General features: G+C 38.3%; 1 protein-coding gene across 1 annotated transcript in view; it reads left to right on the top strand.

Annotated features, from left to right (window-relative positions):
- The window catches only part of LOC128134469 (uncharacterized), a 57,992-nt gene extending 34,116 nt beyond the window's left edge, over positions 1 to 23,876 (top strand). Inside the window, 3 exon segments of the mRNA XM_052772179.1 lie at positions 887 to 963; positions 11,866 to 11,957; positions 23,398 to 23,876. Coding sequence (XP_052628139.1) covers positions 887 to 963; positions 11,866 to 11,957; positions 23,398 to 23,445 — 217 coding nt within the window. The 3' untranslated portion in view covers positions 23,446 to 23,876.
- Positions 23,877 to 27,037: the final 3,161 nt, after the last annotated feature.

Genomic DNA, 27,037 nt, shown 5'->3' with positions numbered 1-27,037 from the left:
TTAAAACATGTTAGATAAACTTATTTATGGTAATATAATGTATTTATATATTTAATGGAGCCCAAAAGCACAATCTCCACGACTGAATTAAAATTCAGCAACTGTGTGACTGGTACTCGTGAACAGTGAGTAGTTTTCAGTAACTGATTTTTCAAAGAGAATATACTTTTTTATTTCTGAAAACTACCCACCATGACAGCTACACACCACATTGTTTTAATGGTAAAATAAATGAAACATCTGGAACTGACAGAATTATTCCACAGAGTAGCCTGTGAACAGATGAGCAGACAGATTGGCATGACTATGAAGAAGCAAAAGCCAGACCAGCCAGCTCCCACCCATCCAAAAAAGAATGAAGCTTCACAGAAGTCATTCTTCCTGTCTCACTGACACCTATTATTCACATAACAGCTACAGCATACCTGTAGGCAATGCCACTTGCCCAGTCTTCTTTACCAATATGGACAAATCTGTGTTTTGCAGTGCTACCATAGGAAATATTTGTTTACTTTCATTCTTTGACTTCCATACCCACAATACCAACATGAGTGGCAGCTGATTACAGTCACAAGGACAGAAGTCAGTCTGTGAAGAACTAGAATGAAGCCATCAATTTATTTCATATTATCACAAAGCAGTTTTTAGATTGTAATGACTTCAAGCACATCTAATAAGAACAGCTAATTTAGAAATTAAAGTCTCTAGTATTAAAAAGTCCCCAACCCAAAAGCTAGTGTTTATTCAAATGGTTAATTTTGACTTTTAAGTGTTTAAAAACATATTTTGAAGTGATATTTTACACAGTATGAGACTTTAGCTTACAGTGTAAGCTTGTAGAGATAGAGAAAAGATAAAATTTTGCTTTGTTTTTATTTTTTTAAAGCAGATCCTTGGATTTCTTGGATCCCTGTGCTTCTCCTAGACCATATGGTATTCCTGGGTTTCAGATCACACACAAAGGTAAAGAGAAGTAAATTCTGTTCTGGTGCAGAGAGTAGATATAGTCTGATTAACCTATACTGAGTATTAGAAAAGAAAAATTATTTTGACTTTTTGGAGGGAGAGGTATTTTTAAAAAATTCCTCATGTTGAGTGTATTCTTTCTAAGGTTCTGCAAAACTTCAAAAGGTTTACAACATTGATGCTAGACGAATTTAGATTATCTTTTTTTTTTTTTTTTAATTTCAGATGTTTTTGTAAATCCATGTATCTCAGGGACAACACTCCATATTTATCTCCTAATCCCTTCCTACTGAATAGGCTTTGCTGGCTTGCTTGAAAAACTTTATGCTCTGTCCTTCAAACCCAAAGTGAAATGTATCTGTTTTCTTGTGAGCGATTACACATATTTCTTTGCATACATGAACATGTACCAAGAACTTGGCTGATTGACAGTACTACTGTCAAGTCTCATTGTGCCCCCTCCTGTCTTGAGCAATTCTAGCATGCATCGAACCCCTTCCAAACCTTACTTGGATACTTGGGCACCTAATCACTGTCAATCCAAACAACAGTTAAATAGCCGGGCCACAGTCTGTTCCCCAGTTTTGCGGTTTAAGCCCAGCCGGCAGTGAAGCACCATGAAGCTGCTTGCTCACTCCTCCCCTCCCCCGGCCCTGGTGGCATGAGGAGGAGAAAATATAAAGACAAGCTTGTGGGTCGAGACAAGGACAAGGAGGGATCACTCACCACTTATGGTCATGGGCAAAAACCAGGCTCAACTTGGGGAAAAAACAAAATCAATCTAATTTACTACAAATCAAATCAAAACAAGGATAATGAGAAGTAAACCCAAACCTTAGAACACCTTCCCCCCACCCTTCCCTCCTTCCCTCCTCAACTCCACTCTCAGCTTTCTCTACCTCCTCCCCCCAAGTGGCGCAGGGGGACGGGGTTTGGGGTCAGTTCATCATGCGTTATCTCTGCCGCTCCTTCCTCCTCAGGGGGAGGACTTCTCACCCTTTCCCTGCTCCACCGTGGGGTCCCTCCCAAGGGCTGCAGTCCTTCACAAACTTCTCCAATGTGAGTCCTTCCCATGGGCTGCAGTCCTTCAGGCACAGGCTGCTCCAGTGCGGGCTTTCCCATGGAGTCACGGCCACCTTTGGGGGCATCCACCTGCTCTGGCATGGGGTCCTCCACAGGCTGCAGGTGGGCATCTGCTCCCCTGCTCCCCTCCATGGGCTGCAGGGGGACAGCCTACCATCTCACCACAGGCTGCAGGGGCATCCCCTCCTCTGGCGCACCTCCTCCCCCTCCTTCTTCACTGACCTCGGTATCGGCAGAGGTGTTTCTCTCACATTGCTCTCCCCTCCCCGCTGTAGGTCTTCCTTCTTAAATCTGTTATCCCAGAGGTGCTACCACTGTCATTGATTGTGTCGGTCTTGGCCAGAGGCAGGTCCGACTTGGAGCCGGAGAAGCTTCTAGCAGTTTCTCACAGGAGCCACCCCTGTAGCCCCCTCCCCCACTGCCAAAACCCCACCACACAAACCCAAAACAGCCAGGGATTTAGATACTGGCTTGAAAGCTTGGCTGATGGTTTTCCCATCAGTCAGGTTTCCCCATCAGGCACTTGGGTGTAGAACTGGTCTGTGGTCCTGAGACCTAACACCTGTTTCTATCTGCTCCAGCCTTGGTTCTTGATCCTGACTCACAGATATGTATCCGTCTGTCCTGCCTCCTGTCCCAGTCTGTTCCTGTTGCCAAACAGCCAGCCTAATTCTGCTCCAGCCTTCTTTGTTTGACACCTCCAGCTTGCAGGATGGATCTCGTAACCCTCAGCTGAGTCTTCCCTTTGCCAGCATTGACTGCTTGTATTAGCTTTTCACTAAACTTTAGCTGGTATGAGCTTTTCACTGGCCTAAGCTGCTGTACTATAAGCCCAGCTGAGAGCCTGAACTCCTATTCCTCTGTGGAAACTCATTAAAAATAAAGTGACTGAAAAGAAATCTGCATTAAAAGCTCCTGATGCAAAATTGGAGACTTAATGCTTTTGGGACCTAAGGAACTTACTCAGTTCCATCTCTTTCAGTCAAAGGGCACTGAGAAATAGATACAAAGATCTGACTCTAGTGAAAATAAGACACTTATCTGACACAAGGTTTCCTTGATAAACAGAAACAATAACAAAAATGTGTTTGCCATAAATGCTTCTTGGGCCTTCCACAGACTTAACTGGGCTCTGCGTCATGATAGTCACTGAATATTTTGTTAATCTACTGCACTTAAAAGTCCCCAGGTAGGCTGTTGCTATCAGCAAAATGATCTGTCTGCTTTGATCTTCCCTTTTTCTCTGCACTCTATAATCTTGGTATAAGGAAACGTAAGACTATGAAAAGCCAATGGATTCTGAAACAACCAGGTATTGAGAATGAGTTAGCATTCATTCTGTCTTCCAATGCCTTCTGTTTAGGTCTTTTACACATTTCAAAATCTAAATTTTCATGCAAGCAGACAAAAAAGAACTGATTTAAGCTACTATCAATAGGATACTGCTGTCTCAATGAACGAGAATGTTTAGACTACATCCACAATGTGTTTTTGCAAATATTGTTTAAAAAGGCAAAGAAAGGCTCTGAAAACCTTTATTTGATTGTTCTTCAGGATTATATTGCAGCATGACAACTTGCCTTAAACTGACTCAGTGGCAGCCTAGAATTGTCCACCCCCAGATCAGATCAGGCAGTGAGCTAGCTCTCAATTACAGTTTGTGCTTTGGTCCTCCATTCATTACAAGGAGGAAGCAATCTGTTACAGTCTATTCAGCACAGGATTACTTTTCCTTCCTAGCTAGTCCAGATCTGCTGGCCAACAAGACTGGATATCCTGCTCCCAGCACTCATGCTGTGCACATCGCTGTGAGCGATGAAGAGTAGAAACCTCTGTGGAGTCACTGAGAGAGCTGTGATGCTATTCAGTGGAACAGAAAAATGTGAGACAAACATGCAAGAAATTGTAACTGTCCTTTTTAAAGGATATAGGTGGTTTTACTTTATGATAGTCTACTATTTGGGTCTATTAGTCAAAAATATGTACTCTGGTTCTTTGAGCTGATACATGTGAGCAAGCCCTAGATGTGAGCAAATTTCCCTATGTGAATGATGGCAGATTAGATTACAGTGCTGGGTTCATGAATGAAAAGAGAGAGGAACATAATTTGACAGGATATTTTCAACCAAAATAACTGATCATTTTGTTGGTACTACCTGTACATTTGTACTATAGGTAGAGAAAGTTGAAACTGAGCATCAGCTCAGCTATGAGATGATGTTTGTTACATATCTTTATAAAAAAGCCTCATAATCATATCCTTACAATATCTGCAAAAATGTTGATTTCAAAGAAAAAGTTTTTTTAAAATCTGCTATTTAATGCTTTTAAACCTTTTAAGTCCATGCATTTGTAAAAATGTTTTATTTTTTTTACAATATACTAAAAGAACAGAAACTGCAGGTTATCCTTCTTTTTGAGGTAAAAGTATTCTTTCCTTAGGCTGAATAGATTTTATCATTAAGAGCTAAGAACTGATAAATAGTAGTGAAAATGGCTAGGAATATGCAAGAAAAATATGTTTTCTAATAATTCATTTAATGATTAGTGCCAATATTCCTCAAACCATATTCAAGCAACTGTCAAACTAGCTGAATACCTAAGTCTTCAGTAAAAAATAGTAAATTATTTGATAAAAAATATCAGGATTAATTCTAAAATGTTTTTAGCAAATGACATTAGTCCAGCTGTCTTGTAAAGTAAGAGGACCAGAACTTTTCCCATACCTTCTGGGAACAAACCCTGACTAATTCTGTTTGTACAGATTTGGTTGTATTCCTTTCAGTCTAAACTGCATATTAAATTATGAATATTGTCAAACCTTTTGTAGGAAAGGCTTGATACACTCTTTAAAAAGCTAAATAATTCATTCAACTAAAAATATGAGGCAAGAGCTTTAAGGCTGTAGGCAAACATGAGTTCTTGTATGTTAACATCAGTGTTTGTGTGTATATCACTAGGCATACATAAAAATACATATGAACTCCTAAGATCTACTGATCCACTTTGCTTACAGATACAGCAAAGTGGATACAGATAGTTTGTTGATAGTACAGAATGGATATGTTCTGTTTATTTGTTAATGCCAAATAATTAGCAACCTGCCTTTTTTTAAACATTAATAACAAGAAGAATAACTCTCACTAATGTTCTGTGAGGCTATTAACATAGCTCCTTACAGTATTTACATGACCCTCTTAAGGTTCATACTACCATCTTGCATGATGGAGAGGCAACACATATTTTTGTCAGCGTTTCTGGCTGGCAGTCTTCCTCTAGGACCCTGGAGAGACATTCCACAAGAGCAGAAGCGTGCAAGTGAGGAGAGACTGAGGGAAGAGAAGTAGATGTGCTTCTTTTGCTGTCTTCTACCAACCTTTGTTGAATAAAGTTCACGTGAGTAATAGGATGCAGAAGAACTGGATGGGTCTGAGGTAGTGTAAACTGTGGAGAAGCCCTGATTCTTTTCTTCTGGTAGTCCATTGTGGCCTGCAAGAGCCCAGGGGGCTTGCAGGTTGACCTGGAGCCTGTTTTTCATTCCTCCTCCTCTCAGCAAAAGTGTGAAATCTTTTGAACACAACTTTGAGGCTGTTTTTTTCTCTTTGTTTTCTGCTATAAGTTATTGTCGTGGTTTAACCCCAGCCAGCAACTAAACACCACGCAGCCGCTCACTCACTCCCCCCCACCCAGTGGGATGGGGGAGAAAATCGGGAGAAGAAGCAAAACCCGTGGGTTGAGATAAGAACGGTTTAATAGAACAGAAAAGAAGAAACTAATAATGATAATGATAACACTAATAAAATGACAACAGCAATAATGAAAGGATTGGAATGTACAAATGATACGCAGTGCAATTGCTCACCACCCGCCGACCGACACCCAGCCAGTCCCCCGAGCGGCGAATCCCTGCCCCCCACTTCCCCGTTTCTGTACTGGATGGGACGTCACATGGTATGGAATACACCGTTGGCCAGTTTGGGTCAGGTGCCCTGGCTGTGTCCTGTGCCAACTTCTTGTGCCCCTCCAGCTTTCTCACTGGCTGGGCATGAGAAGCTGAAAAATCCTTGACATTAGTCTAAACACTACTGAGCAACAACTGAAAACATCAGTGTTATCAACATTCTTCGCTCTGAACTCAAAACATAGCACTGTACCAGCTACTAGGAAGACAGTTAACTCTATCCCAGCTGAAACCAGGACAGTTATTCCTCCTATAAAGGTGATAGAATGCAGAATATTTCTCTTTCAATGAGCTAGATAGCTAAAGATGTCAGTTAAATCAAGGGTCTAGCTTATCTCTATCAGCCAAAAACAATCCAAGCCAAAGGAGCTGATGACAAATATGTGAGAAATCAAACATATTTGATGATAAGGAAATAATGCCAGAAACCTTGCATTGACTTCGTTCATCCGTATTCATGAACAGAGATGAGTCACAATCAGGCACTGGTTTGAACTTAGTTCAGCTTTTTCATTCTGTTGCCCACCTCTATTTCTGTCATATGGAATAATGATTTTCTAGCAGTATACAAGGAGGCAAGTTGGAATTCAGTATTTGCCTAGTAGGCTGGTTTGGGTTTTGATGGTTTTGTGTGGTTTTTTTTGTGGTTTTTGTTTGTTTGTTTAAAGGTGCATATGCTCAGCAAAGAATAAACTTCAGCTTCAATAGTTGACATTCCTCTATGTAGCTGAAAACAGAGCATTGTAATGGAAAAGCATTGACCAATTTTGATGGGAAAGGCTGGTAACAACGCTCTTGTTGCCCATTCATGCAGAAGCATTGTTGAAGAAAGACTCACTGAACATGTTAGCAACGCTCTCAACATTGAGTGAGGTGCTTCACATAAGCAATCTGATATATACTTTGAAAAAATAATGCAATGATTGAAACACTTGCAAGACCACCCATCTTTAATGGTTGGACTTACTCAAGGCTCTGACAGATCTGGTACTGGAAAGAAAATAGAATCTCAGAAGCCATATATCTATAAATATTTTTCAAACCTATGTTTTCTACAGATAGGTCCTATATGAAAAAATACATTAATACTAGCACTTCTGAATGCCCTGCTGAAAATTAACTTTTACAATGGAAGTCAGTTTTCCTCCCCTGGCTTAACAGATAATGCTAATAAGAAATCTTTCATATTTTGAATGAAAGACTTGGTGCAATAGAGGCCAGAAACTGAAAGGCCAGGTTTTGGATGGTACTGCTTTATCTATGACAGCTGAACAGTTTTGAAAATCTGATCTTTAGAGCTGAAGGACTGCCAAATCTGGAGGCCTTACTATGTTGCTTGGGCTCACTACTAAATAGGGGTTGCAGAATCACACTCTCTCTTGAGTTCACCCAGTGTGAAAACATCTGCACCCCCTTTTTCCTCTGTAAAGGAACATTGGCCAGTTGCTGAGCTTCAGCAGAAGAATAAGTCTAGCTCTAATTCTCTTTTGTGTCACCATTTTAGGTGATCTGTAGTCAGTCACACCTGCGTAGAATAAAAAAAAATCAAGGCTGGGATTCAATTTAAGTCCTCAATATAAATGGGTTTTTAAGAAACAATCAAATTATTCCTGTCTGCTTCAGGCACATTTACCTAATTTTTTCTTATTGTGTAAGGGAAATGGCCAATTTTTCTGCCAAAAAGAAAAAAACAGTTTCAGATGAGGAGGTGTTATCCTTTTTAGATTCCAATGTAACCAGTTTTAAATTATGTGCTCCTAAAATGGTGGGGCTATTGGTAATTAACACTATTACAAGTATAATTTCAAACCACCTAGCACAATTTGTGGGGGCTATGTTTTACGGTGGCTCACTTCCATCTTACAACAGGAAACTCTGGAACCAATTATTTTTCTTGCTTTATTCATCACAGTTCATGGTCATATATCTATCAGAAAAAAATACACTTGTTTAATAACATGAAGGTACACAACTGATGGGGCTTTTTCATGGGAAAGCTTGTAAAACATTTCATTTCATAAAGGACAGTGTTAGCTGGAAATAAGATTTGCAGGAAGGAAAGAAGAAAGCTATAGCACTGCAAATAAACAGTACATTTTCAAATGCAGCTTGAATCATAAAATAAAAAAGGTGAGGAGATTTCACTTTCTAAGACAGGAAAACAATTTGACCTTTACAGAAGATATTCACACTACGTATTGCTCAGGCCTTTTGATGCTTTGTTGATAAAATCAAAAGCTGTTTAGAGCAAATTAGAGTTAGCTTGATTTTGAAGCAACTGAAAAAATGAGAACAGTTTACAGCAGTGATAAAACGGAATTTTGCTCTCCCAACCAAGGCCATAGTTGTTTGAACTACAGTCTTTATTCTTTCCTCTGTTTCTTCTGACTTAGTATTATTTCTGCTTCGTCTTGTATTTTTGCATTACAGTTTAACAGAAAAGCTTCACTGAACGGAACAGGGTTTAGTTTGGGACTACAGCTTTGTATGTATTTCTAAAGGGATTTGTAGGCAATCTTTATGAGTACTGCTATATTTTTAGTAGTCCTCTCACTTGCCTATTAAATACAGGGCTTAACAATAGTAATTACTGCACAAATACCAGGGTCCCAAAGTAGTACCATTTACTTCAATGAAGAGCTGCTGTGAAAGCACATTTGAAAAATAACCCATGGTGACAAGAGATGGGGAAGAAGGGAAAGAAACTGCAGTTGAAAGGGCTTTTTCTGAGGGAGCATAATTCATTCATGTGTATACAAGATTCTTTTCCCCGTTGTTTGCATTTTCACTACAATAAAATAAGTCCATGGAAGTGCCTTGTGGGCAGAAAGTGAGTTCTGTAATGGAAAGGTTTATATGACTGAAGTAAAGAAAGGCTGTGAAATAGGGTACTGCTGAGAGGCTGGAAATGAGCTGGATCAGCTAGGAAGGGACCAGCTGTATAAGGGGTAGAAGGGAAAAGATTAGCTGTGGGATCAGACTTAAGAGAGTAGCAGGGTACAACAAATGACCTACAAGGTGTAGCAGGAGAGAAGCCAAGGAGTGTCAGTGAAGACGTAGTATCTTTTCTGAACTGGAAACTTTAGGGCCATCTTCCATCAATGTCCCTGTGCCAGTGCAATGACAATGAGGGACTCCCAAGGTATTCAGGTGTGTGCTGGTTTAAGTTCTATTTTGTTTGTAAATCCAATATTGCTTTGGTGGAGGTGAGCTGTTGTAGCGGCATATTTTCATTATTTGCAAGAACTAGTTGTACACTGCAATGGAAAACTCTATATTAATTTATTTTTTTCACGTTATGTTTCTGCTCTTTCAAGACTGCCACAGACTAAGAACTGTTGACTTTATTAAGCTTTTCCCTTTTTTAGAAATGAAAGTTTTCTTGAAAAAGTATCAGTCTTTTAAGGATTTATTTTGTTCTTGCCAAAAAATATATTTTTCTTATCTCTTTAAGTATTTTCTATGTTTATGGAGCTCACAATATTTTTCTTTTAGGTTATAAAAGGAATTAGTGAAGGAAGTAAGGAAAGAGAAAAAGGCATATGTTTCCTTTTGTCCCAAAATCTTAAGAATAGAGAAGACAGGACATTGACATGTTTTTCACTCATTCTAGCATTTCACATTTTGTCTTTCTTTCATACATTATGTACTCCAGATCTCAAACAAACTTTTGTGTACATGCTAATACATGCTAATACTGCCTTGAGACAGGTCCACTGCTTGGTTCAGTAGACCTTGTCATCACTGAACTCTGGCATTAGGGGAAAAAAAAAGGGTCAGTGGCTTTGCTCACATTTCCTTTTAAAGAGGATAGCTTTGTAGAGCCGCCTCACTCCATGTTTAACCAGTGAAGTAAAATTCATCACCACCCATCCACCAAAAAAACCCCAAACCACCTCCCCCAAACCCCAGGCTTATAAAAAATGCTGTCTCCAAATGCTATATGGGAACACTATTTCTAACTAGATTTCTGCCATTCAGGTTGAAGACTCCATTTTTTTCCTCGGTGAGGTGTGGCTGTGCTAACCAAGCAGCTGAACTGGATGAATGATACTCTGATCTTACAGGCACTTGGAAGAGATTTCAAGATTTCTAATGCACAAAAATAAAGCTGATGAGACTGTCATGACACAAACACAATATTCTTCATAACACAAACAGGAAAAGAGACCCAATTTTAGATGTTACTGTGGTTTTCTAAGTGCCCTTGAAATGCATTGCATGTAAACAAACCTATCCTCTGGGTTGGATAACTGGACTAACACATGCTGTCTTGATTCTTCAAAACGATTGCTTTACTTGCCAATATCAAATTCAATTCTAAAGCCTAGGAAAAGTTTAAGGATATGTAATTTCAACATATCTTCTGCTTTTTTTTGACCAAAATGTAAAACGCAGTCTGAGTTTTTTATGATTTGAAACATGCTTAGAAAAAACCATGGGGAAAAAGAAAGGTAAATTTATTATAACTCTAGTATGGGCCCCCTCTGTTGCAGTATATACCAGCTTTACCAAAGGACATTTTATCAGAGTTTGTGCTAAGCACAGAGGACCATAATAGAAAGTTCAGTTTACAGAAAGCATGTTTATTTCAAGTATTTCATGCATGTAGATGTTTTCAATATGAGCTGGCAAAAACACTTTACATAAAATGTGCAACAATGCAACTACCTTTTCTAAACAAAACAAGGTTGTTCTGTTTGCTTGTTAAGTCAGCTTTAGCAGTTCTTAGAAATGTCATTTATTAAATGTCAAGCTAATTACTTGTAATATCAACCCTGAAAAGCAAACCTTTGTGGGTGCACTTTCAGAAGCTTTATTCTTTTCTGTTCACAGTCTGTCTCGTACATTTCTAGTAAACAAATTGACGTTTGTCCAAAGGTATTAAACTATTTGCTAAATATGTATCTTTGTTTAGAATATAGGACGATGTTTCATAATACTTTAATGAAAGGAAATGCAGAATATATCTTTATTTTAAATAATCAGGTTTTTAAAACGTGGCTGTGGTACACAACAGATGAATTCTAGAAAATATTTCATGTCTGGCAGGGACCACTTCCACATCTGTGGGGTAGCGGGGATTGGTTTTGTTCTTGTTACTGAACCCGACACCAAAAGTACAATTAGTGCTGACTCAATAGCTATTTCTATACCATGAATCATTACACCTTACACTGCCTGCTTGGCACTGGAAGTGTGCTACCAGCAGTAACTGCACTATTAGGAAGAGTAACAGACCTCCTTTTGTTGAGAAAAGAGGTCAGTAGAAAGAAAACATATTTCAGTGTTATAAGTGCTTGGCCTGCAATGACATGTAAATCAGTAAAAATGAAATGAAAGTTGTGAATCAGTAGAAATAAAAGGACTGAGAATTTCCATAATGTTTACACTACAAAAATGGAATTATTGCATTTGAAAACTCTTAACAAGCTCTGAAGTAGCCTAAATATATATCTGCAAGGGAAAATGAAAACGAGCACTGTCATGGTGTGTTAGTTAAATCTAGTTTACATAGGTAACCCTAAAGTAAAATTGCAACAGTCCAAAGGATCTGGCATAGGGTGAAAGTTCAGAGTAGAAATGACAAAGGTTGAAGCTTCGAGATGAAAGAGCTTGGGAACAGAAACAGTAATTTTTGCAGTGGTAGCTGCTGTGGGCACAGGTAGTTCCCATTCTAGAAAGTTTGCATTCTGCGTATCAAAAAAGGCAAGTGCTGACCCAGTAGGAAGCAGATGTCAACTCCACTTCTGGGAACTGAAACTACTAGTTCAATAGCTTCAGTACAAATAAATAACGTGAAGTAATTTGGATAAATAACATGTTTTTCAAAACCACACCTATCTTCCCAACAGGCAAAGTATACCATGACTGGAGAGGTGTGATTGCGCCAAATCCTGTGAAGGAGTACAGCCAGGCAAGGCAAAAAATCGTGAAGGGCAAGGAGGTATGTAAAACGACCAAGTATTGGTCAGGAAGGATCAGCTCTGTGTACATTAGAAATTCTTGCATTTTAGTAATGAACTTTGCTTTCTACATCAGTGATCTATAATATAAACAATGTTGTTATCAAAACGGGGGAACAAAGTTTATAGTTGGGGCAGTAGCCAAGATTTTAGGTCCAGAAAATTCTCAGCTTACCGGACATCCTTACATTATTATGAGTACTGTGAGTCCATTACTATGGACAAAGCAGTGCTTCAACATTGGTGCACTACCATGAGCAGGACTTCATGAACGTAAGTCTGTTGCATTATGTACATGCATATGACATATTACATACAGACTGTCATATAAAGAACAGATCCCTGTTTTAAACTAAACCAAACAGTGTATCTAGATTTGTGGAATACATAGGCTTTTAAATGCTGATAGTCACTATGGGTTTGATAACACAGGCTAATCTCAAAATTGAAACAAGTTTATCTAGATATACTTTTTCTTTAAGAAGAGGGACAGGTTGACTGATATTTGATTTGCATCTTTATGTCATGGCGCTCTCATTGTTTCATCAACTTGATTTTTACAACATGCTATCCAGAAATGTAAGCTTTTTTCCCTAAAAAAGCTGAAATTATTTGACATAGCCTCATGTAATGTAAGGCAGAAACTGGGTAATTTAAATTACCATACTTTTATACCAATTTTAACAAATATTTTATGAAAAATCCCGAACACTGCAAAGATTACAGATTCTCATATTAATATAGTTAAAATGAGGGAAAGCTCAGAAAGCAATAAATACATTTAACAAAACTTTACACATTCTATATACAAGATTTAGAAACTATATGGTTTTGAGGTACAAAGATTAAATGTTAAAAGTAATTTAAGGTAGCAAGCAGCTGTTGGAGGTAACTTCCCTACTTAAAGTTTTCTGTTTGACCTTAGAAGTGAATAGATCCTACTATTTAATAAAATTATTTTAAACATATTTTAGCCTGTTGGAAAACGCTCATGAAGACTGAAAGGCTTGCAAGAAACAAAAGTAGAAGTTTTCTTTTTTCTTTAAATATTTCTTCTGGTCTTAAAAAGTAGCATCTATCTGTGAATAAAGCAGAATATAAAAGAAGACAGAAGGTTTGATACCTTAAATTGAGTTGGACAGGATTCTGGATAGTGACAGTTGAAATTCTAGCACCTCTTCAACTGAGAGATATTATCCCTAAAAGCATCTTATAATGATAGTTACTTTCAAATGAGTGTTGTGGTTTAGGCCCAGCTGGCAACTAAGCACCATGCTGCCACTCGCTCACTCCTTCCCCTCCCCGGTGGGATGGGGAGGAGAATCAAGAAAAAGGTAAAAACTTGTGGGTTGAGATAAAGGCAGTTTAACACAAGAAGAGAAGAAATAGCAATAATAATAATTAAAAAAAGAAAATGTGAAGCAAGTGATGCACAATGCAATTGCTGACCACCTGGAACCCCATGCCCAGCCCATTCCCGAGCCATGATCCCTCCTCCCCCCTGGCCAAGTCCTCCAGCTTATATACTCAGCATGATGTCATATGGTATAGAATATCCCCTTGGCTTCCAGCTTCTTGTGAAAATTAACTCTATCCCAGCCAAAACCAGGACAATGAGTCATCCTCAGATAGATACAGTCAGATAATTGTTCTCTGTATTCTTTGGAAAACACTATGAACCTTGCCTTTGTATAAACAAGAACTTTTCTTTCTGTACTGTAACTCAGTTCTCTTTGTAAATTCTTCTAACAGTCAGTTAATTCACAGAGTGACTCTGGACTGATAAGGGTATTTTCACCTAATGAATCCAGGACCTTGCTGTAGGCAACTGTGTCATTTAGATATTTATTAAGCACTAGTTTTCAATTAGTTAAATTTTTTTTTGCTCCTACTACTTCCATGGAAAAACAGCTCTTGTCTCCTTTGGTGGTCAGAAACCTTCAGTTTTCATCCTAAATTTAGGCAAGGCCAGTTTGTATTTACTCTATTTTGTCAACATTGCCATTTGTCTTTACAGGTCTTCTCCCTCTTTGACTTTTTACACTCACTCCTGCCTGAATCAGTTGTGCCCACTGTCAGCCTTTGCCTTCCTGGGCTGAAAAAGGTGAAACTACTTTTTTTTTCCTCTCATATGAGACACTCTTCATTGCCCTAATTGTCCTAACAGCCACTTCTCTGCACTTTAACCAACCGGAATTCACCTTGCTGGAATGCTGAGTGACCACAGTGATACAGAATATAACAATTCACAGAGTAGCATTAAGCTTTACCTTGTCAGACATTTCTAGGATCAAATTTACTTCTACTCAGCTATGGCTTATTGTCATGCTGGAAATTGGTTAGACATCCAGGTCTTCCTCCTCTGCCATTATCTCTAACTAAAAAACTTGCATAGAATTTCTTCTCATTAATCAGTTTATAAACTTGCGCTTTCACTGTTCGCTCTGTTTCTATAACTACAGCCTGCAATATTATCCAGTTCTTCTTTTCCTATATGACGCTTTGATCTTCCAGGTTTATTGGTGCTGTACTCCAACTATGTATCACTTCACTGGTACACTCTTATTCTATGCTGAATACTAATAGAAGTATTATTATGTTCACTAGTGACACAGATTTTGGAGGAAATCCACCAGTAACCTCCTGGTATCCCATAGTTTCTTGTTTAGATCAGTGCACCACTGGCTCTCCTTTACTCAGCTCCTTATCCACCTTACAAATAATGAGAAACCACAGCTAGGAACTAAATCAGAGTTAGAATTAGTTGAATGTAAAAAATTGCACAGCTAAGAAATGAATTTTTTACTGTATTTGAAAAAGATAGGTTTGAAAGTGTAACTAACTGTGCACCTATGCATACTAAACGACTTATGGTTGTATTTTGAGATTTACTTGTTCTCCATCTTAAACTTTGTATTTTACAAGTGGCCTCAGAAATTATCTGCAAATTGGTGACTCAGATTGTTTCTGGTTTGAAAACTGTACTAGAAAGTGTGATTGTCTATATTAATGGCATGCCCAAAGATGTCATATTTAGTATCTGCTACAAACTTAGGCTGATGGTGACTAAAAGCAAAATGTAATATTCAGCCTTAAGAGTATTCTAACAATTGGAATGTCTTAGGAATTTATGTTAAGATATTCAAGCTGCAATAAAGGTGTTAACTGAAGAATCCTGTAGATGTATGCAATGACAGTGAAGTAACCCTTGCTAGCTGATGATGTGCAAACCTTTCTGAGGAAGCCTTCCAGAGGAAGAGTGAAAAGTCCACAGACTACACTCACATTTAAAAGATAGTATGGAAAAAAAATAGAAAAAAGAGAAATAAAGATCAGATGGGATGGGATGGAGTTAGTGTCCTTGTCCAGCTTTAGATCAAAAATAATGTTCAGATGAAGAAGTATTGCTGAATGCAGTAAATTTTCACCTTTGACAGCATGTAAGAGTCTTGGGGAGTCTAGATAAAACAGGTTACCTCTTGCCTAGAGAGGCATCTGATCATTAAGTCTAAATTAAAATTGCATTTTATATTTATTTGTAGTGTGTCATTTCTAATCTTGCATCAAAATGCCTGACCTTATTTAATAAAGAGTTTCTTGATTATTAAGTTTGCTTGATGTTGAGATAAGCATGGAATGCTACTTCCATGGAAGAGTAAAAGGAAGGACTAAGTGTCATGAGCAGATGTTGCTGAGAAGCTATGTCCCAGGGTGAGTTTATGGAATTTAGGGAGCCAGAGTATCTCCTGCTACACTGCAAACACTTGTATTAGGAACAGGGGCTGAGTTTACTGTGTAGCACTTATTCAAAAGTGTTTTTTTCAGCAAGGATAAGCCAGCATTTCCTCTACAAGGAGCAAATGACTGAGAAATATACCCTGACTTTAGGCAAATCCTGAAGCTCTACAGCTGAAATGTTTCCCCCACCCCGAAATTAGTTTCAATGGCATTTTTGTCAGAATTTCTCAGGCCTAGAATATCTGCTGTGGGGAAGAAAGGAGAAAAACAGAAATTCTAACCCTCTCATGAAACCAAGCATGCAGACGGGATTTTGGGTAGGCTATGAAAAAGTAAAGTCAAACTAACTTTGCTGATTCATTCAGGGCATTTTATTCAATATAAGTTTCCGGCATCACAAGTGAATGCCTTAGCCACTGTGTAGAATCTCTTGATTTTGTTCTGCAACAAAACAAAACTGAACTTCAAAATCTTAAAATGTCATGTGAAGTTATGAGTGAGCCTGTAATGAACACATTATGCAAAGACAGGACAGTACTCTTCATTTGTATACGTAAACATAGCTAAACTACCTTCTCGAAAGAGGCTTCGATGGTAGGCCTGTATTGCCAATGCAGTTACATTTTGTTTTCACAACTGAATCTGGGGCACATCCTTTCAATTATTTTCAACATCAGTTCAGCTTTCTATATGCAATACCCATGTTCCTGGTAGGTAAGTTACCATGTAAACCTATGTGCTTGCTTCATGGCATCTTTATTTGATTAAAGCCAGCTACAATGTCTAATCTACCAAGAAGAAAAGCTAACCTGGATTAAAATACAGACAAGAAGTGGTGAAGAAGAAGTAGAAAGCATGTCATGCACGAAGACGTCTTTGTTACTGAACGTTTCATGTGAACGAGAATCACCTTGCAGAGTATTTCCATGTCTGATTGCATTTTCTTTAATGAGAAAAGGCAACAGAGTTCACTGTAGTTTATGAATCTGGATAAAACAGTGAGTGCGCTCAGAAAGTGCCTGTAGCTTTGCTTACATCTACACACAAGGGGTATTGTTGTTTCAGAACGGCTTTCATGTACTCTTTGAAAAATTAACAGAAACAAAAAAGTGAGAGTGGTTCATTAAACTTTAAAATATGCTTAATACAATCTTTCCCCAAAAGACACATGAGGAAGAATAGGTTATAGACAAGGTGTTACGTTACCAGAATGCCATTACTTTGAATTATTGATTTATTTTCTTTGGGAGGAGATAGAACATAGCTGTGGTGTTTCAAGAGCTGAGATAGCTTGGTTTGCTTGCAGTTTGCACTTTAGTAGGATTTTGCACTTGACCTAAAATAGGAGACAGTTATTTAAATGAAAAGCTCTTCCAAAGCTAGCTGTGAATTACCCATTTCTGTATTATGATTCAAGGCTGATAAAGAGTTCTACTGTTTATCATGCAAAGTGGTTTCATGGTTCAAATTCACCAGTTTAGACAGAATATCATAATAATCTGAATTGAACAAAATATGAAACATCCTTTTCCACTCTATCTGATTCACAATAGAATGATCAGCTTCTATTCTTCCCATTGATGAATGGTGCCAGTTTCAGTGTTCCAGCGTGCAACTGCAGGTGTTTTTCCTGTGCTACCTTGTGGGCTTGGCAGAAACTCTTTGTAGATGGTCCAAAACAACCTCTTTAACGCACTTTATGTTCATTCTTAAGATTAACCTTTACTGCACTGTCTGTTCTAAAGTAACAACCATTAAGCTCCTGATGTACTGTGACAACTCTGTGTCGTGACAACTCTGTGTCATGCCAACCAAAATCACTTCATTGTTTCCTTGTGTTACTTCATCTGTCTGTATTCCTCTGTTGTCTCTTAATTTTTATTGCAATTGTGAATTATCTGAGATAGTAATTGTTCTATACTTCTTGTATTTAAGCAGTGTCCAGCACCATGGGGCACTGGAACAAGACTAAGGTCTTGAGTTTCTGTGGTGTGGTACCACTAACTATAATAGATGAATTTTTTCTCTGGTTGAAACCTAGTCACCTCTTCCAGTCTTTCATATGACACCCTTAGTCCAGTTTCTTCTGGGCTGCAGTGATCTGTGGTCTTACTGCAAAAGTGTTTTTTTTTTTTTAAAACTTTGGGACAGAAGTCTTAACAGTCTTTTGAGTTATCAGGGTCCTGCTTTTCAGCTTCGTCCCAGTTTCAGAAATTGCTGGAAATTTCAAAATGATATCTTGAGTAATTTTCCTTGTTGTAGATTAATGTAATTATTATATCCATATATATCCTGTCCTAGTAAGAAAATTTAAGGTATTCACAAATAGATCTTAGGCCCTGTACAAAAGAGGTGGAAGACTAGCAGAGCTAGAATGGAATAAATTAGTTTGCTGCCCCTGATTCTGGAGTAGGTTTCCATGCAGACATTATTCTTAAATAGAAGTTACTTTTATTCCAGAATAATTATTCTGCTCACAAAGCAGCTTCGGCTCTGAGACAAAGCTGAGACTTCTAACACTTTGTAAGTTTATCTCTGAATTCCTGCTGTGCAGATGGCACAGTGGGCTGGGGAGCAGCAGGACTGGGAAGCAATAGAGGAGTTGGCAGGTTGGTGAAGAAGCTAACAGGTGGCTTGTGAAGTGGAAGCAAGGTCTTCATTGCAGGCCACCCTTGCCTCGGGCAGAATAAAATTTTGAATTCAAAGGGGGGAGGTAGCCTCACATGAAAGCATATGCAACCTACTGGACCACATGCTGGAGACTTGAAAGGTAGTTTGGGAAGTAAAGGAAAAGAATTGTGAACTTTTGGATGACCCTAGGTAAAAATTGGAAATCTAGAGGGAGGAATGGCTGTTCGAAGGGTAGCTACACACTGAGATGGTGAATCAGTGCAAATAGAGGGCTGTTGAAGAAAAATACTCTATGAGGTCTTCAGATGAGGTAGTTTGTTTTGTTTTATTTTTTTTTCTCTCAGCAACCTTATCAGAGTACAGATCACTGTAACAGCCAATTGAATTCCTTTTGCAAGTGGGAAGCAGGAGAATGAACTCAATTGGCAAGTGGCTCATCAGAGTGTGAAGTGGGAACAGCTCATTCGGAGTCAAACACATGCTTTACTGCACTGTTTTATATGGAAGATTCTGAGAAGATAAAGCCATTTGACTCCTTTGTTATAGCAGTGTATCAAATAGCCTGGCGAGTGCAAATTGGAAAGAACCTTTGCGTGTGTTTCTCACCTCCCACTTTTCAGGGGTTGATGATATGATTTTCCTTACTGTTAAGAGAGAACATACTTCAAGCTATGTGGTCAACTTACTTTAAGGAAGTAAGGTAAAATATACCTTACTTAAGAAAGAATACTTAATACTTAAGAAAGTAAGGTGAAAAATAGTTTTCACTCAGCTGTATTAAGCCTTATGGGTAGCATTCTGCTGATCAAGGGTTTATCTTCTCAAAATGTTCATTTTTAAAATGAACAATACTTGTAAGTGTTTGAAACTTGATTGATGGATATCAGAGATATTCAGAGGTCTGGTCCTGGCACATAATGATCACATGCATAGTAGGATTTTAGTTTCTTTCGTCAGCTCATAATCAGAATCACATACTGATAAGCACAGCTGGAGGACCTGAGAGTCCCTTGGACAATGTCTTGAGTATTTCCACGGGGAAATTTTGTGTGAATTACTAAGATACATTGGAAGTAACTTAGAAAGTTATCGAGTATCTATCTTGCTCTCAATTCATACATTTATACCCAGACATGTGCAAAGTCACTTACTGTAGTGTTGGATCTGTGCCCAGAAATTCATTTTTGGAGAATGACTCTTGAGGTTTTATGCAGATAGTATGCTTATTGCACCTCTATGTCCACTCTTTTCTCATGTTTTCTCTCAGACAGCTGGTGTTAACATCCAGACTGCATTAAAATAACTAGTCACATCTTGATTGCACAAGAAGTGTAATTTAATCTTCATATTAAATCATAAATGGTCACTTTATTAGGCATTGGCTTGGCTTTAGACCACATGAACTAAAACGTAGATTGCCTTTCAGCATATACCTTACATGCCTGACAGGGTTTCCAAATGGATGAATGGGATTAATAAGATGATAGGCTTTAGCCACTCTCGTTCTGGGAGGAGCAACTTCAGGACTCACATCCGTACATCAAAACCAGAAGCAAAGACCAAAATATAGCAAGCTAGTATAAAAGCCAACCAAACTGGACAAGACTACTCGATGGTGACACAGAACTTAATAAATAAATTACCAAATAACTATGCATGTATGTTATGGGTTTGTGTGGTGGGTTTTTTTGGTAGCGGGGGAGGGGCCGCAGGGGTGGCTCCTGTGAGAAGCTGCTAGAAGCTTCCCCAGCTCCAAGTCGGACCCACCTCTGACCAAGGCCGAGCCCATCAGCGACGGTGGTAGCACCTCTGGGATAACGCATTTAAGAAGGGGAACCTGCAGGGAGTAGGGGGATTGGAATGTGAGAGGAACACCTCTGCAGATACTGAGGTCAGTGAAGAAGGAGGGGAGGAGGTGTGCCAGAGGAGGGGATGCCCCTGCAGCTGGTGGTGAGACGGCAGGCTGTCCCCCCCCAGCCCGTGGAGGGGAGCGAGGGAGCAGATGCCCACCTGCAGCCTGTGGAGGACCCCATGCCAGAGCAGGTGGATGCCCCTGAAGGTGGCCATGACTCCATGGGAAAGGCCCTGCTGGAGCAGCCTGTGAGTGAAGATTGGCCCGCAGAAAGGACTTTACGTTGAAGAAGTTCGTGAAGGACTGTCTCCCGTGGGAGGGACCCCACGGTGGAGCAGGGGAAGATTGAGGAGTCCTCCCGCTGATGAGGAAGGAGCGGCAGAGACAAGGTGTGGGGAGCTGACTCCAACCCCCACCCCCTGTTCCCCTGCGCCGCTGGCAGGAGGAGGTAGAGAGAACCGGGAGTGGAGTTGAGCTGGGAAGGAGGGAGGGGTGGGGGAAGGTGTTCTAAGGTTTGGTTTTTACTTTCTAATATCCTTGTTTTGATTTGATTGGTAGTAAATTAAATTGAGTTTTGTTTTTCCCCAAGTTGAGTCTGTTTTTTGCCCGTGACCATAAGTGGTGAGTGATCCCTCCCAGTCTTTGTGTCGACCCACGAGCCTTTCTTTATATTTTCTCCTCATCCCACTGTGGCCGGGGGGGAGGAGTGAGCGTGTGGCTCCATAGTGCTTTGTTACTGGCTAGGTTTAAACCACAACAACCTATAAAATGAGGTACTAAGACTATTCCTGAGCATGTGCATGCATTTTAGCTCTGCCACTAGATAACAGTTAATTGCACTGGTGGCTGATGTTCCTAAAATATACAAGGGTATGCAGAGCCAGGTCTTCTATTTGCAATAGCGATTGCCTAAAGTGCATTAGCAGCCTCCTAAGAGGAATGTTTTTCTCTAACAGTTGGGTAACTCATACCTCACTGCTTGAAATCTGCAATACAAGTCAGCACACTGACTTACAGCTTTTAAAAACTGCATTCTTTGATTAAAAAATGATAATCAGCGTCTAGCATTCAGGCTCTCTGGGTAGACTTGCTAAATAAAATGCTTGAAAGAGTGGTTTAGTTGTACTTAATGCATTGCTGACATTAATCTGGCATGTACCACAGCTGATTTGTCAAACAAAGTCATGTTTTGTTATTTGTTCATCAAAACATTCTGGTAATTGAAAAAGTAATGAAAAAGTTTGATGGAGGGAATTGCTCTATAACGTACACCTGAATGAGCTCTGAATTTGGCATTTTCACACAGGCAGGAACTTGGGACCATTGTGGTTAGTTGTCTGAAACTGCTAACCAAAGGGAGTACAAAACACAGTAGGAAGTTGGGTATGGAAAGGAAAAGAACTTAGGGCTTAACAGAAAATGTCACAATGTCTGTGTACCTCGAGGCAGGTAGCAGTGTGGAGAGACGCTACAGTCAGGAGTTACTGACAGAAGCCAAGCACATCAGGTCAAAAGAAGAATCAGTGGAAGAGTTGGGAGAATAGCATGGCTGGGAGCTGGGCTGAAGTATCAGGAAGTCCATTGAACACAATAGGGTCTAACGTAGTAGATAATAAGCAAGGCTAGCGTGCAGTTGAATACGAGACTCTGGTTTGAGTAAATGAGACTGGGGAGCAGGATCTGAAGCATAAGGTAGCCAAAAATATGTGGAAACATGCAACCAATAGGACTCACTTTTTCATGAAGTGGATAAGAGCAAATCACCTGTCAGGCATGCAGTCTTTGCTTCAGCTGATTGAATGTGTCAGGTCCTTAACTGACAGGAAGACTCCTGAGACTAGCTGTAGTACTGATAATCTAATTGGAATTTACTAAGAATATCAAAATACCAGTGTAGCTGGCTGTTGATCAAGATAGAGTTCTTACTACATCCATGTCTTAAATACTACATGCCAGTCATACTGTCCTAAAAAAGAAAAGGAATGTAGAAGGTAGTGTATGGGATTGCCAGAGGTGTGAAATAGTTTCTGTCATAAAACAGACAAAATAAACTGGGGATTGCCAGGTGGGAAAATGTTTCATGCTGTATTTACTGATAATGGATATCATATACCATTTTACCATCCGTTGATTCAGTATCATAAAATCTAGGCGATAGGTAACGGATCAGGAATAAAATCTTGACAGTAGAGGAAAGGCTAATAAAGAATAGTATATATTTATTTCCTACCTCAAGAACTAGAGGGGCCTGATGAAATCATCAGGTACCAAATTTAGAGCAAAAATACAAAAATCTTTTTCATATAATGCATAATTGAATTGTGGATCTGGCAGCCACAGGTGTTGCAAAGTCTGAAAATAGAAAAGGGATCAAAAGGGGGGATTAGACAATTTGATGTCTGATTGGTTATTCAGTGGCTATTAAACATAACGGTATATATGCTGCCTTTAGCTCAGTCACTAAACTGCTGATAATCAGAAGTCTAGAGTGGCAACTAATCACCCTTTAAAGTGTCATGTTTCTTATGTCTGCCTATACTGTTTTATTGGCCATTGTTAGGAAGAGCATATTGGGATGGGTGGAATTTTGGTGTGATGTCAGATATCCATTCTTTAAGATGCTTTGTTTATCGCTGCATTTCAGGAACGCAGGAATTAAAATGACAAGGACATCTGAGGGAGTTACAGTTACCTGCTTCAGTTATATACTGGGTTATTCTTTTTTTTTAGTTCTTTTATCCAAGTCTTTTACAGATGATGTATCCTTTTTAAGAGCTAGGCAGATCAGAAATGCATCACAACAAAAGCCAAACACCATGATCTATACAAGTTATAGCAAATGTTTGTGGGTTTTGTGTTTTCATAATTCATTAGATGAAAACACTGTTAGAATTATAAGGTAGCAGGACAGAGAGTAGTCATTGAAGAGATGGAAAGGAGAAAGCAATTATTTCCCCTTTATGAACCTGTACATCTGGGCTTAAAGCAAAGTATTGCTAGGTTCATCCCTAACATTTGCTGTTACTAATTAGGTTGGGTTTATTTCTTTAAACTTTTTAGTTTTGCTCAGTAAAGCTGTAAGTCCTGTCTAAACTTAGAACCTTTTAAAGTGTATGTACAGTTCTTGACATGTATGGTAGTTATGAGCTGTCTTAGATTTTACCTATCTAATTCACTAGGTCTTTCTTCTGTCTTTCCAGATTACAGTAGACTTCCAAGCCAAGAAAAAGAAAAGCATCAAGTGCTAAGTCAGAAAGGAGGAATATAAGTTGCTTTTTTCTGATTAATCTTTTGTAAAAATGACAACAGATTAAACCAATGTACTTATTTTCAAACTTATTTTTCAAAGTTTTTCATTTGGAAATTAATATTGAAAACTGACAAAGGCATTAGAAAGCATGAATAGGTCTTAGTCATATATTTACACTATTTCCAAGTAGAATCCATAGATTCTCAATGTCATTAAGTTCCAAAACCTCAGAATGGTGATTCTGGGTTCTTCTGTGTGATGAACAAGATCTGTTTGTTTGATGTGTATATTAATCTCCCATTAACATCACTGCAGCCTCAGGAAACTAGGAAAATTTTAGCATCAGGCCCTGTGACCAACTAAATTGGGCCCACTGAGGTTGAAAACAGTGTCTTCAACTGAAAGTGAAAGCTTTGTTGTGCCTGTCCTTACGGCTTGTCTCTATGCCTCCATATTGTTTTACTGTCATATTTTATCTTCTGTGTACATCCTGAGTGAATAATTTGGGATGTATTTTTGAGTTTAAACAGTGTTTCATCACCTTAATTCATGTCTGCATGAATTGTAAGACGCTGGTCATCAAAATTCTACTCAGCCATACATTGATTATATATATGCATATCTTCAGATTTTATTTGTAAAGTGATAATTTCTGGATTGAGAACATACTGACACTTATGAGTAATCACTGGGCTCCAGTTCAGCACTCCATCTGTATTCAGCAAAACACTTAAGCTTAATTTTAACTTTAGCTCAGGTAAGCATGCAATTGCCTCCATCCAAATTCAGAATAGCGTTTTAAGTATGTGCCTAACTTTAGGCATATCCTTAAATCCTACTAAAGCTAAAATCAAACACATCCTTAAGTGTCTTCATGAATATGGATAACTACTGAATGTGGTTTGATGAAATGAACTCTGTTGGCCATTAAATAACAAGAAATGCCTGGCCATGATTTCATTAATGTCCTACAGGCAGCGAAAATATAGCACAGAAATAAAACAATCTATTTGTGTCTTGAAATTCTAAAAGCTAAGCTGTGTACTGCTGAAGAGAAAGTATTTTATAAACTGCGGGGGGGGGTCTTTCTATCCCTTAAAGAAGACTGTATCAGTAGGAAATCAAGACTTCATTCTCAGTGTTTCATTAAGTTCAGAATGTTCAATAAAATTCTGTTTCATTCTTTAAACAAAACATTTCAGATAATGTATCTAAACCTGTTTAAAATTACGAATGATAACGAGAGTGCAACTGGTCACAGAAACTTATAAAGAAAATGAGTAAACTGTATACAGGTGGTAAGGATGTTACAGCTTATTGCACATTTTCTATGATTTTGTTTTATTTTCAATGCTAAAGTGTTTGATTCACATAACCATTCTTTGTTCCAGTCCATTTTCACTTTTGCTGCTTCAATCTCTACAATCTTTCTGTACTATTTATGTGAAAAGCTCTTTGCATTTTTTATTTCAGATCCTCTCCTATTGCAGTTCATGAAGTCTTTCAACAGTAGGCTGTTAATCCTTTGCAGATTAATATGATTTCAGTGATAATCCTTTCATTTGTTGAATTTTTAAGACATATAATCATTAAAGAAAGTGCTTGACAGATTTTCCATTAAAGTAGTACAAAGCAGGTGGTATGTCTTTAATGTGTGTTGGTAGCACTTTATGTTGTTCATTTATAAAATTAAATTTGCAGATGAAGCAAATAAGTCTAGGGTTAGTTATTGGTCTTTTTCTTTGGTATTATAGTTCAAATCCAGTCAAGGAAAAAAAAAATATTCAAGGGTTTGCAGACAAACCAGGGTTAGAATATCTGTTTGAATACTCTTTTCGCAACTCTATTGCTACTTTTCATCTGGAGTAAGGGTCAGTTTGGGTTCTGTCCTGATACTGTAAAGCATCAAGTTAAGCATGTGGAGAAAAAGCAGGGTATAATTTAATACATGAAATTTGCCTTCAGGTAGGCCATAGGATGTAAATGCTATACAGGAGTTATTCCAGCTCTCTGTACAAGGCTAATTCTTGTCTTCATTGAAGTTAAACATGTGACTGAAATACTCTTCCCCAGATGAAACTGAAGTCTATAATTATCTCGCAATAATGGCACAGATAAATCTCTTGCCATTAGGGTTTTTGGTTTGCTGTTGATTCCCAGCTCACTGCCCATGACTGTCCTTTTCATCCAAATTCTTTACCCTCTTTTCTATCTTCTTTTTCCTCTGATATTTCCCATATTAAATTATTTCTCATTTTCCTGTTCTTTTATGCACACTGATGAAACAGTAGACAGGAAAAGAAGGCACAGGTATTAAAATACAGTGATACTTAGTATTCTTGTAAGCCACATTATAGTTAAGATCTCAGAAGCAATGCTTCAAAGTTAATATACAGACAGCAGAATTGCTTTTTAGCTAGAGATCTGAAAAACATTCAAAGTTTATTAACTCTGTTTAAACAAATAGGTAGTAAGTGTGGCCTATCATAGTAGGCTGAATTTTTGCTTTTTTATACCGAAAACTCATAGATACTTTAGGCAGAAGGGAAAGGGAGCAGACACCACAACTCTTTAAGAAAATCAGGTCCTGAACTTGGCAAACCTTTAGCTGGTTTTGTCACATATTTGCAGCTTTAAAATGATTTGGCCTTTGCAACAGCCAAAATAAGTGTCCTTTAATCACTTCCAACCTATTAACAGATGGGCAAACAGCTTTTATAAATGGGGTATACAAAATACTCCAGTATCAGCCAAAACTAATTAGTAGCATTATCTGAACTGAAATTTGTAAGTGATGGAATATATATTAATGCAGATAAACTGTTTGATAGAAATTCCTTTTCAAACATCATGCTTGGTATTTGTTCTGCTCTAGTATGTTCTAAACACTTATTAAAAAAAAACAACACTCTTTTTTCCTGTTTAGCTATTTTCTTCTATTAAAATAACAAATTTGCCTGTAAAGGTTATCATTAGACGTAGTGTAACTGAAAGTACATTAAGCAAGAGGTAGTTTAGTATGCATTTTTTGTGGCATATAAGAGAAAGAGCAGTATAACTTGAACACAACCTTAAAATAAATTAATCTTTAAGAACAGCACAAAATACTGATATAAGACATTATTTATACAGCAGTTCCAGCATATTAAGTATTTCTTTACACAACACTATTAATCAGAATATGTAAATTGCATAAAATTAAATTGTGAGATTATGAAAAAATTACCCCATGTATAATTCAGTAGGAAGAGCCATTCAATGCATTGCCATCAGATCTGCAGCTTGAATTTGATTTTACAAAGACATCTGTAGTGCAGGCAGCTGCTGTACCTAAGTGAGGATTTGATTGTTCACTTGATCTTTCAAACATCCACTTGTCCATATCTATCATATAATTTTTATTATCATGGATCTAAAAAAGAGTGTAATGGTTACAAAATCAGAATTGTTCTGAAATATGTTTTCATCTAAAAAAAATTTAAAATTTGTTGGTTTTAGGAAGACTTTCTCTCCTTCCATCCAAGTGCCCTGCTTTCCCAACATAACCTGCCTCTACCTCAACTTACATTGTGATTTGAGGATCTTGCTTG

This window comes from Harpia harpyja, chromosome 2, assembly GCF_026419915.1.
Source record: "Harpia harpyja isolate bHarHar1 chromosome 2, bHarHar1 primary haplotype, whole genome shotgun sequence".
NCBI classification, from domain to species: Eukaryota; Metazoa; Chordata; class Aves; order Accipitriformes; family Accipitridae; genus Harpia; species Harpia harpyja.
The sequence above is the reverse complement of the archived record's forward strand: the minus strand, read 5'-3'. Positions and strand labels throughout refer to the sequence as shown.